Raw genomic sequence first — 13,334 nt, forward strand, 5'->3', positions numbered from 1 at the left:
TAATTCCTTTGTGAAACCAGTTATATAAAAGTTGATTATCCATTGTAAAAGGGATGTTTATTTTGAATTAAAGGTCTCTTTGCTAATAAAGATTTCTTTATCTCATCATCAACATTTATCTTATTCCATAAATCAATCAAATGTTTTAGTATAGGAGATTCTTTCTTTTCCCATATCCATTTAGATTCCCATTTATATATAAAATCTTCTGGTATATTTTCTCCTATTTTATCTAATTCTATTTTAATCCATGACGGTTTATCTTCATCAAAAAAAGATGCAATAAATCTAAGTTGATTTGCTTTGTAATCATTCTTAAAATTTGGTAATTGTAACCCTCCTAGGTCAAATTTCCATGTCAATTTTTCCAACGATATTCTTGACATCTTACCTTTCCAAAGGAATTTCCTCACACATTTATTTAACTCTTGAAAAAACTTCTACAGTAATTGTATTGGTAATGTTTGGAATAAATATTGTAATCTAGGGAATATATTCATTTTTACAGCATTGACTCTACCTATTAATGTTATTGGTAACATCATCCATTTATCAAGATCCTCTTGAATTTTTTTCAATAATGGCAAATAATTAAGTTTATATAAATTCTTTATATCATTATCAACTCTTATACCTAAATACTTTATACCATTTATCGGCCATCTAAATTGAGTTATTAATCGACATTGACTATAATCTCCTTTAGTAAGGGGTAGAATTTCACTTTTATCCCAATTTATTTTGTACCCTGATATTTTCCCATATTCTTCCAATCTAGAAGATAATTTACACAACAAATGCAATGGGTTCGTTAGATAGATCAGAACATCATCAGCAAATAAGTTAATCTTATATTCCTCCTGATTAACTCTGAAACCCATAATATCTGAGTCAGTTCTAATTAATTCAGCTAATGGTTCTATCGCCAACACAAATAAAGCAGGTGATAATGGACAACCTTGTCTAGTTGACCTTGTTAACTGAAATGATGTTGAAATTTGGCCATTTGTCACCACTTTAGCTTTGGGGTTAGTATTTAAGGTTTTAATCCATTTGATAAAAGATACTCCTAATCCATATTTTTCCAATACCTTAAATAAAAAATCCCATTCCAATCTATCAAATGCTTTTTCTGCATCCAAAGCAACTGCCACACTCATTTCTTCCCTCTTTTGTGCCAAATGAATTGTGCTAAGTAACCGAGTTACATTATCTGCCGATTGTCTATTTTTAATAAATCCTGTTTGGTCCATGTGTATTAAATTTGGTAAGTATTTAGATAATCTATTAGATAAAATCTTTGCTATTATTTTATAGTCCGTGTTCAACAAAGAAACAGGTCTATATGATGTTGACTTTAAAAGATCTCTGTCTTTTTTTGGCAATTCTATTAAAATAGCTGTCGAAAAAGATTCTGGAAGTTTATGCGTTCTTTCCGCTTGGTGTATTAGCTCCATAAAAGGAGGAATTAATAAATCTTTAAACTTTTTGTAAAATTCAGGCAGAAAACCATCTTCTCCTGGAGATTTATTACTCTGAAGTGATCCTAGAGCTTCTTCGACATCTTTTAATGTAAAAGGCACATCTAATCACATCTAATGTTCTTCAGAATTCAATTTTGGGAGAGTTATTTGTGATAAAAACCTTTCTATCTCAACAATATAATTTTATGATTCTGATTGATACAGTTCAGAATAAAAAAAATTAAAGTTTCATTGATTTCTAAAGGTTTATAAGTAATTTTATTCACACTTGTTCTAATTGCATTTTTTGTTTTGGAAGCCTGGTCTGCTTTTAACTGCCAAGCAAGAATCTTGTGTGATCTTTCACCTAGTTCATAATATCTCTGTTTAGTTCTCATAATTGCTTTTTCTGTTCGGTATGTCTGAAGTGTATTATATTGTAGCTTCTTATTAACAAGTTGTCTTTGTTTTTCTTCTGTCATATATCTTTAAGATTCTTTTTCTAATTTTGTAATCTCTTTTTCCAATTGATCTATTTCTACCATATATTCCTTCTTAATTTTAGAAGTATAACTTATTATCTGGCCTCTCAAATACGCCTTCATCGCTTCCCATAATATAAATTTATCATCAACTGAACCTGAGTTTGTATCTAAAAAAAGCTGGATCTGTTTTTTCATAAAATCACAAAAATCTTGATGTTTTAATAATATTGAATTAAATCTCCATCTGTAAATCGATTCCTCCTTATCCATCATTGTCATTGTCATTATCAAGGGGGAATGATCTGACAATATTCTTGCTTTATATTCCATATTTTTCACTCTGTCTTGAATATTCGCTGATAGTAGGAAAAAATCTATCCTTGAATAAGTTTTATGTCTATTTGAATAAAATGAATAATCTCTTTCTCTTGGGTTAATTCTTCTCCATATATCAATCAAATTTAAATCTTTCATCAATGATAAAGTTAATTTTGCTACTTTTGGTTTGTAACAACCTTTGTTGACCTATCTAAAACTGTGTCTAGACAAAAGTTAAAGTCTCCACCTATTAATATTTTATCGTGTGCATCAGCCAAATTCAAAAAAGCCTCATATAAATTTTACATTGTTTTCACTTGCTGCATGAATATTCATAAGAGCCAATAGTTCTGAAAAGATTTGACAATGTATAATTACATATCATCCCACAGAATCAATTAATACATTTTGTATTTTAATTTGGTAAAGTTTTGTTGACCAAAATTGTAACTCCCCTCGCTTTTGAATTAAATGAAGCTGCTATAACATTTCCGACCCAATCTCTCTTTAATTTCTGATGTTTTATCTCTGTTAAATGTGTTTCTTGTGTAAAAGCTATATCTATTTTCATTTTCTTAATGTATGTTAAAATTCTTTTTCTTTTCACCGGTCCATTAAGCCCATTAACATTAAAACTTTAAAAATTCAGTAAATTAGTCATTATTTTTAACGGGGTTACTCCAGTCCATAATAACACATAATATTTCAACTCTCATAGTATCTTGGGGAATTATTTTAAAATTCTCCATGTTGCTATGTGTCTCCCCTCCGATCATCCAGGCAAAGAAAGAAAAAGAAAAATAGATTATAAAGAAAAAATCAACAACAAAAACCCCCGCTAATGTTGTGAATGAAAAAAAGCACAACATTACCCCCCTCCGTTGTGCAGGTCATGGCAAATGCCATGATTACACATGTGAATCCCATAGCGATCGATCCAAAGTTCCCCCAGCTCCCCCGTAACATGAAAAAAGTATATATAAGAGAAGAAAAAATAATATCACTACTCTCATTTAATATTTCTCAAATTTTTACCTTTCTCCCCCTGTATCATATAATTAAAAGTATATTTAAATATTCTTCTGTCCTTAATGTCCATCAACTCACTTCACTGTCCCCGTCTTCATCTTTAATCTGTTTCACTTTTAAATCTTTACTGTGTCTAGCGAATATTTGGGAGTTCTTGTGCAAACTCCTCTGCATCCCGATGATCAGTAAGAAATCTTCCTTTTCCATCATCCAAAAAAATTATCAGTGTTGCCGGGTGGCGCAATATAAATTTATAACCCTTTTCCCATTAAACTTTTTTTGCTGGATTAAATTCCTTCTTTCTCTTCAAAAGGTCATAACTTATATCAGGATAGAAAAGAACTGCTTTCCCTTCTATCATCAATGGCTCATTTCTCTTTCTGGCACATTGGGCAGCCACCTTCAGGATCTTTTCTTTATCTTGATATCTTAAGCATTTTATCAAGATTGGTCGTGGGTTTTGATCAGGTTGAGGTTTTGGTCTTAAGGCTTTGTGGACCCTTTCGATTTCAATCAACTGGATTCCCTCTTCCATTTCCAAATTTTCCAGGATCCATTTTTAAGAAAAAAATTTATTGGACCCTCTCCCTCTATCCCTTCTTTAAGACCAACAATTTTAATATTATTTCATCTACTAAAATTTTCAAGCACGTCTATTTTTTCCAACAGTCGTTTTCTTTCTGATGTCCAGGCAAGAATATTATCTTCCATTTTATTCACTCTATCAATAGTGTCTCCCGTTATTTCTTCCAGCTTTTTAACTTTCTTGTCCATTTTCTCCTGTTTTTTCACCATTTTATCAAACATAGTCTTCATATTTTTAATATCTTCTTTTATTATTTTTAATGTTTTTAATTCTTTTAATTCATGCATTATTTGTGCCAAAGCTTCTCTTATGTCTCCAGAATATCTTCCACCTCCAATCTCTTCCTGTTGTTCTTCTTTTACCTCCTCATCTTCATCTGTATGTTCCAGAGAATCCGAATCTACCTCGGGTTCATTTTCACTTCCACTTCCAATCGTAGCTGGGATTTGTAGTTCAAATTGCTCGTGTTTGCACATGCCCTTTCTTTCGCGCACGCGCAGTTCCTGTTGTTCCTTCTTGGAGACTGATGATGTTGCCGCCGATTCCTGTTCTGTATCGCCGGAGGTGAGATGCACTTGAGTCCGAGGCTTCTTCATGGTGGCCGGTCCAGCTTGTACTGTCTTCAAAGTAGTAGTTTTCTTCTGCGTCTGTTCAGGAGGCATATCTAAGGAAAATCCTGAGTAGTTTAGACAAAGTTTTTAGAAAATATTTACTAGCTTTTCTTCACTTAAACATTAATTTATTAGTTTTTTACGGGAGAGCTGGATTTCCACGTCTCGATCCTATGTCATCACATGACGTCCCCCCGATAATCTTCCTTGTAGAGACCACAGATAAGTTGATTTCAGAGGGCATCCAGGAGCATATTTTGAAAGAACAGCTTCCACCTTTTATGCTTAGCTTTAGCTTGTCTTCTGCCTTCTCCAAACAAAGGAAAAGTGAGTTTCTCAGTACCATCCTGAATATTCCTTCTCCATCTGATTGGTCATGGATCAGTAATTCCTATGATTCTGTTTTTCAAGGGTAATTTAAACACATACTTGAATTTTTACTTCTGTATATTTGGTCATCTCTTCCCAGGAGCAGAACTAATTTTGGTTGAGAGTCTTTTGTTGGGCACGTAAAGGATGTGACCTGCAATTACTATAAAACCAAGTATAATTCGGGCCTTGAAGCTGGCTATTGGCGGAGGAGCAATCACTAACTGAAAAGTAAAGTCTGCAAATACTAGACGACTGAAATAATAACAGAAAATGCTGAAAATGTTCAGCATGAAGAGAAAAATAAGTTAATATTTCAGATGGTAGACTTTTTAATCAGATCTAGGAAAAGTTTTAAAAAAGTAGAGAAGGGAGAGAGTAGAGAGAGGAAAAAAAGGAAATCAAGGAAAGAATGAAAGTATTGTTAGATTTTCTGAAACAACAGAGTAGGCGGTGGAGGGTTTGGTGGGGAGGGAGGAAGTGGAAGTAGAATCACTGATTTTTGCCAGCTTAGAAGCTTCCATTCTCAAGCTGTCTTTTTTCCTCTCAGATTGCCGAAGATGATTCTGGTGCATTGAAAGCCCACCATCCCTTACAGCCGTCACCTGAGCTATTGGATATGGTTCATGTTTCTAAGGATTTCAACATGGAGCTTCAATGTCAGGAGGTGGGTAGGGTAGCAAGGAACATTGTTATGCAATGGGAGCAGCTGCAGAGTACAAGATGTTGCTTTGAAAATATTTGGTATAAAGTTATGTACTTTGTGCCTCAGTGAATGAGTTGGAGCTTGTACTCCAAATGTGTTCATCTGAATCACTTGGTTACTGTAACTCAATGACTATGACTGGAAAATTCTAGTTTGAAGAGTTTCCAACTTGTCCTATACACCATCTCCACTTCTGTCAGGTGCCTGTTGGAGATGAAGTGCACACTGTGCCCAGAAAAACTGAGTTAAGTATCAAGGTGATGAAGTGGCATTGCTTGACACCAGTCAGTTGTGAACTCACTGGTTGAGATCATGACATATATTCCATCATGGGGCAGTTGCAGGATTGGGTGAAGTAGGAAAGACATCTTAATTTGAGAAAACTCCAAAAATTCTCTCAATTAAGTGTCATAGGTCATGCATGGTGGTTCATAATGCTCCTGGAATTTTGCTTGAAATTAAATTACCCCACAATGAACATCATGCCCATAGAGCCCATAGTGCCCCTAGATGGCCAGAATACACACCACGTTTCAGTGAGTCACTGTTAAGAGGAATCTTGCAATTACTCTTCCTTGAGACAGACATTAAAGCGATAGCCAAGTAGTGACAGAAATTAGATTCATCTCCTTTCTCCAGTGTGGCTTCTCTAAGGTCCTCCAGTGTGTTCCCCTCCTCCTAGGTGTAGGAGGTGAGGCAGCATGGTAGCATAGAGATTAGTATAATGCTATTACAGTGATATTACACCAGTGATCACCAATCAGAGTTCAATTTATGCCACTGTCTGTAAGGAGTTTGTTTGTTCTCCTTGTAACTGTGTGGATTTCCTTCATGTGCTCTAGTTTTCTCCCAAATTCCAAAGTGAGTTGTGGGCTAATTATTTAAAAAAATCTTTATAAATTTGCCTCCAAATATGCATCCCCCCAACTTTAAGAATTTCAGCAGGGAAATCATCTATTCCCAAGACTGTTTTGTTATTCCATTGAAATAGACCCCCTTTCCTTCCCTGTCAGTCTGGGGTGATGGCCAGGTTGAATTGGATGCTTGCTGTGGGATAGAGGAAAGGACATCCATGTCAACAAATGAATTACAGTTAAAAAATTCACCAACTTATTCCTTTCAGTGAGTGCAAAGTACTTTTCAATTCCTGCTGAGTTATTTTCTGTTCTCAGCTTGGATTTATGAAATAATGTCTGAGAAGAGCTATCATTAGAAGGTCATGGAGAACTTTGACATTGATTTTCTCGCAGGTACTCTGCTACTGCCATTACCTTATGACCAGACTGGTGGACATATAGAGGAGCGATGGTGGTCAGCCCAACAGCCATAACGCAAGTGAGTATGGCATCCTAGTAGACATATAGAGGAGTGATGGTGGTCAGCCCAACAGCCATGACGCAAGTGAGTATGGCATCCTAGTAGACATATAGAGGAGTGATGGTGGTCAGCCCAACAGCCATGACGCAAGTGAGTATGGCATCCTAGTAGACTCTCACACGGACAATAATACAATTTATCAGGTTGCCTTCAAGGATCTTGCCATGAGGCCTTGTGTTCATAAGACTGATAAATCAGGATGTTTTTCCTAATAAAACACAATACTTTATTATTATTTAATTTATTTATTTAAGAAATAGTGTGCAGAACTAGCCCTTCCGGCCCAACAAAGACTGCCAACCAGCAACCCACTTATGAACCTGATCACAAGACAATTTACAATGACCAACTAACCGACTAACCTGTATATCTTTTGACTATGGGAGAAAACTGGAGTGCCCAGAAGAAACCCATGTCTACGGCCAGTCTTTTCCTGGTAACACCATCTTGATCTTCCCTGTCCCTCTCTTTTAGCACCCTGGCATCTTCCTATCTTCCCTCAAGCATTCTCCCTCCAATCTTTATTAAAAACATTTTCTCCCACTACACAGGTCCATTTCTCCCCACCTTTTCTTTTTCTTTGTTTAGAGCTCCAAGTTTTTCCTCTTAACTGCCTATACCTCACCCAGTCCCTTCTTCTGTTCAACCACTGCCAAGTCCTTCCATCCTTTCCTGTCTTAAGAAAAAACTCAGGAAAAAGTTTCCTGTCTGCAATGGGTCAAACCTCAAGTAAGCTTTCAACTGTCAACCCAATAACGCTGAGACTGATAGTAATCACGGAGATGGTTTCAGGTGGAAGCTTAACAGGACATTGGCTGGTTTAGAGTCTTTTACCCTGCCCCTTGTGACCAGGTTGTCTGCAATCTACTGACTGGCATGCAGCTCGCATGGGACTCATCTGCACTATCCAAGGCTGGCAAGGAACGTGTTATTGAGTACCAGTTCATCCCCAGTCAAACAATTAGGTCAGATTTCTTCTCAGCACTGTGAAGCAATTTACACTTTCACCATGGCTCTGAGCTCTTAGTTTACGCAATGCTTCTTTCAAGCTAAGATACACAGTTAAGAACTCAACTAAGCTAACAGAACATTAATTATATGAAGTATGTATGTATATTAAAATTCTAAAAGCTACTGAAAATGAACAGAAAGAAATACTGGATGATATGATTGAAATATAATGGCACATACCTCAATAGGTGCCAGAGTCATATCCAATTTTATTTCATTATTTCGTATTTCTGCTAGTGATTCCATGGCAAATCTAACATCATCCAAATCCTGAATTGGTCGAGCCAAATTTTTCATTTCTTCACTGATGAAAGCTGTTATTTCTGACATTTTTCTCTTGTACTGTTCATTCAAGAACCGACAAAGTATCATTTTCCAAGCTTTGGCCTCCAGCATAAGAGCCATTTTAATGGGTTCTAGAGTAGGGAAAAGGTAACAAATTAGGTAAGTTATTTTCTCATGTTTTGTAATTTAGTATAAAAAGAAAGAATACTTCAGGCCACAAATCTTGGTAGAGGTTACAGCAAAATCACATCCACTTATCTCCTCCAGCCAGTATCTGAGAAGGAACTCATATCAAGGCTAAAATTATGAGATAGTGGGATGGCTGATGAAAGGAATTCCTAGTAATTAGAACAATAAAAAAAATTGTTAATTGAAGAGGAAAAGAATGAAAGAGAAGCCATTATACATTAAAACACTTCTAAAGTTTATTCAAATGTCATTTAGCATGCAAAGATCCAACAAACTTCAACTTTTTTGGACTAGATTTTATAGGGAAATGTTGTAGATCATGCTTGTTTTATACTAATTCTCCCTTATTCCTGATTTACCTGTAAATTTTTTTTAATTTGCTTTTATATTGTATTTTCTACTTTCTCTATGACTTCAGTTATTAAAGTTGTATCTTCCTTGCTAAGCTCATCATATTCCATTGTTTCTAATTTCTGTACCAAAGAGAGAACCTTCACATTTTTTCACATTATATTTCAGTTGCCACATCCTTCCCATTCACCAAAATTGAGTACATCCACTTGTAGCCTCAGCAAAATTCTCACAACTAAGATTGCCAGCCTGTTTTGTGCCAGCAACATGCTTATTTGAATATATATGATCCTCTCATTCACATCATTTATACAGATTGTGTAAAGATGGGATCCCAACATCAGTCTCTGAAATACCCCATTATGTATAGCTGCTCAACCTAACAATAATTCATTTATCCGTACTCTGTGAAGACAGAGATGGACTGTTGCCCCTCAGGTACCAGAGTCAGAGAAGTCTCAGATCTGGTCCACAACATTCTAAAGGGAGAGGGTAAGAAGCTGGAAGAGAGCGTACATACTGGTACCAATGACATAGGTAGGAATAGGGAGAGGTCCTGAAGAGAGAATATAGGGAGTTAGTTAGAAGTCTGAAAAGCAGAACCTGAAGAGTAATAATCTCTGGATTGCTGCCTCTGCCACATGCCAGTGAGGGTAAGAATAGGATTATGTGGCAGATGAATGCAGGGCTGAGGAATTGGTGCAAGGGAAAGAGTGTCAGACTTCTGGATCATTGGGATCTCTTCTGGGGAAGGGGTGACCTGTACAAAAATGATGGGTTACTGAACCAGAGGGGGAACCTTGCAGGAGGGCTTTCTGGAGCTGTGGGGTAGGGTTTAAACTAATTTGGCAGGGGGTGGAAACTGGAGCGATGGGGCTGAAGATGCTGCAATCAGTATACAAGTTGATCCAGTGTGTAGCGAGGCTGAGGAAGGGCAGGCAGATTATAGGGAAAAACTGCAGTCAGTGGGATGAGTTGAAGTGCAACATGGGTTCAAAATCAACAACAGGGATGAATATAGGACTGAGTTATTACATCTGAATGCATGCGGTATGCGGAATAACGTAGATAATCTTGCAGCACAGTTAGAGACCGGTAGGTATGACCTTGTGGGCATCACTGAGTCATGATTGCAATAACTCATAGATCATAGTTGGGAGCTTAACATCCAAGGATACACATTGTATCAAAAGGACAGGCAGGTAGGCAGAGGAAATGGGGTGGCTCTGTTGGTGAAAAAAAATGAAATCAAGTCCTTAGAAAGAGGTAACACAAGTTCGGAAGACGTAGAATCCGTGTGGGTAAAGTTAAGAAACTGAAAGGCTGAAAGGACCTGATAGGCTCCGAATCATAACCAGGATGAGGGGTACAAATTACAACAGGAGAGAGGAAAGGCCTGTGAAAAGTGCAATGTTATGAGAGTCATGGAGATTTCAATATGCAGGCTGATTGGGAAAACTGGGTTGGTGATGAATCCAAAAAGAGGAAATTTGTAGAATGCCTACGAGATGCCTTTTTAGAGTACTGTATCTTGTGGTTGAGCCTACTAGGGGAAAGGCAGTTCTGGATTGGGATTTGTGTAAAGAATCAGATTTGATTAGAGAGCTTAAAGTAAAGGAACCCTTATTAGAAGGGTTTCCTATAGTGGGGGAGTCTAGGACCAGAGAGCACAGCTTCAGAATAGAGCGATATTGATTTTGAACAGAGATGAAGAGGAATTTCCTTAGGCAGAGGGCAGTGAACCTGTGAAATTTATTGCCACAGATGAGTGTGGAGGTGAAGTCATTAGGTATACTTAAAGTAAAGGTTGATAGGTTCTTGATTAGTTAAGGCGTCAAAGGTTATGGGGAGAATGCAGGAGAATAGGATTAAGAGCGATAATAAATCGGCCCTGGTGGAATGGCAGAACAGACTCAATGGATTGAAAAGCCTAATTCTGCTCCTTTGTCTTATGATGTAAGACGATAAGACTACAGGACATTGGAGAAGAATTAGGCCATTTAACCCCTCAAGTTCTGCTCTGGCATTAGAATATGAAGTCATCCACATGGTGAGGAAAACGATGAACGATTACTGTGCAGAGGGACTTGGGAGTACTTGAACATAAATTGCAAAAGGTTGTTTTGGAGATGCAACAGGTTGTCATGAGGGCAAATCTAATGTTGCCCTTCATTGCTCAAGGAAATGAGGTGTTAGTCAATGAGGAGAGAGAGTCAACTGGGATTATACTCACTGGAGTCAGAGGAATGAAGGAATCTTGTAGAAACAAGCAGTACAAAATTGTGAAAAGGATAGATAAGACAGCAGGAAATTTGTTTCCATTGGCAAGTTTGTCTAAATCTAAGGGACTTAACTTCAAGATTCAAGTGGAGAGGGTCACTAACTTTAAATTCCTGGATGTCACCATCTCAGAGGATCTGTCCTGGACCCATCATATAAACATAATTGCAGAGAAAACACAACAGCACCTCTACTTCCTCGGGAGTCTATGGTGGTGTGGTGGAGAATGTGCTGACTGGCTGCATTATGGCCTGGTATGGGAAACCCAATGCCTCTGAGTGGAAAATCCTACAAAAGGTAGTGGATTTGGCCCAGCACATCACAGGTAAAGCCCTTGCAACCAATGAACAAATTTACATGAAACATTGCCATAGAAAATTGAATTGAACTGACTATTTCTTACATCCTTCACATACATGAGGAGTTAAAATCTTTACGTTATGTCTCCATCTAAATGTGCAAAATGCAATCATAGTAATTTGTAATAATTCATAATAAATAGAATAGTCAATGTAACATAGAAATACACTCAGATCAGTGTGAGTTAATCAGTCTGATGGCCCGGTGGAAGAAGCTGTCCGAGCCTGTTGGTCCTGGCTTTTAAGCTTGCGGCACCGTTTCCCAGGTGGTAGCAGTTGGAATAGATTGTGGTTAGGGTGATTCAGGTCCCCAATAATCCTTCAGTCCCTTTTTACACACCTGTCTTTGTAAATGTCCTGAATAGTGGGAAATTCACATCTACAGATATGCTGGGCTGTCCACACCACTCTCTGCAGAGTCCTGCGATTAAGGGAGGTACAGTTCCCATACCAGGCAGTGATGCAGCCAGTAAGGATGCTCTCAATTGTGCCCCTGTTGTAAGTCCTTTAGATTCGGGAGCCCATTCTCAACTGTCTGAGGTGAAAGAGACACTATTGTGCCTTTTTCACCACACAGCTCGTATGTACAGGCCACATGAGGTCCTCGGTGATGTGGATGCCGAAGAACTTTAAGCTGTTTACCCTCTCAACCCAGATCTACTGATGTCAATAGGGGTTAGTCCATCTCCATTTCTCCTGTAATCCACAACCAGCTCCAAAAGCAGCATCAATCATCAAAGATCTTCACCACCTGGACTATGCATTGCCATCAGGTAGGAAGTACAGGAGCCTCAGGACCTGCACCATCAGGTTCTAGGACAGTTACTACCCCTCAACCATCAGACTCTTGAACAAAAGGGGATAGATACATTCATTTAAGGACTTTGTTATATTGTTATTTCATGCTCATTATTTATTGCTATTTATTTTTTTATCTGCACTTGCACAGATTGTTTAGTTAACAGTTCCTGATGTCTAGTTACTGTTCTATAGATTTGCTAAGTATGCCTGCAGAAACAGAATCTTAGGGTTGCATGTGGTGACATGTACGTACTCTGATAATAAATTTTATCTTGAACTTTGAGCAGCCGTGGCAGGCCAGATGGGTTACTCCTATTCTACTACTTCTGCTTTTATTTTTTTTTATTTTTGTTGTTATTGAGAGATATAGCTTGCAAACAGGCCCCTTCTGTTACACTGTGATTAATTAACCTATTAATTTGTATGTCTTTGGAACGTGGGAGGAAATTAGAGCAATTGGAGGAAACCCACATTGTTGTGGGAAGAACATACAGATAGCGCTAGAATTGAACCAGTGCCGCAATAGCATCATGCTAACTGCTACACTACCATGCCAATCATATCCAGGCCAAATGCAGGAAACTGGACTAGCTGAGTGGGCCAGTGGGCTTGTATCCATCCCATTTTGCTCTTTGACTCCGTGGCCCAGGCTACAAAATCCTTTCACTAACAAGGTCCATAGAAACTTAAAACCAGGAGCTCTATGTTCTCTTAAATTGAACCCAAGCCACCAATTCATGCACTGGACTTAACAGATGCATGTTTTTCCAATATCCAGTCAGTCATGAGCAGGCCCAGGTATTCCTTCCATGAGCCTAGATGCTCCCTTGACATGTCCTTATGTCCATAAAGCATTCAGTTGCCGCTGTTCCCTTTATGAACCTCAACACACTGACAGGCCGCTTGACACTATTCCTATGTCAACCCTGATGCTCCCTCAACATCGTCCTTCCATCAGTCTAGGTGCTCCCTCACCGCTGAACCTCCATCAGCCTGTCTGCTTCCTTGACCATGTCCCCCCATCAACTGGGTGCCCTTTCAATGCTGACCATCTGGAAAGCCACAGTTCCCTCTGTAGTCCCTCTTTCACCTGACAGATCCCTCTTTCAGCCCT

General features: G+C 38.0%; 1 protein-coding gene across 1 annotated transcript in view; it reads right to left on the reverse strand.

Annotated features, from left to right (window-relative positions):
* Nucleotides 1–13,334, reverse strand: part of LOC140732659 (dynein axonemal heavy chain 8-like) — a 704,719-nt gene that overhangs the window by 528,584 nt on the left and 162,801 nt on the right. The window contains exon 27 of the mRNA XM_073055352.1: nt 8,136–8,371. Within this exon, the coding sequence (XP_072911453.1) occupies nt 8,136–8,371 (236 nt within the window). The remainder of the gene's footprint in view (nt 1–8,135; nt 8,372–13,334) is intronic.

The sequence above is a fragment of the Hemitrygon akajei genome, chromosome 9 (genome assembly GCF_048418815.1).
Source record: "Hemitrygon akajei chromosome 9, sHemAka1.3, whole genome shotgun sequence".
NCBI lineage: Eukaryota > Metazoa > Chordata > Chondrichthyes > Myliobatiformes > Dasyatidae > Hemitrygon > Hemitrygon akajei.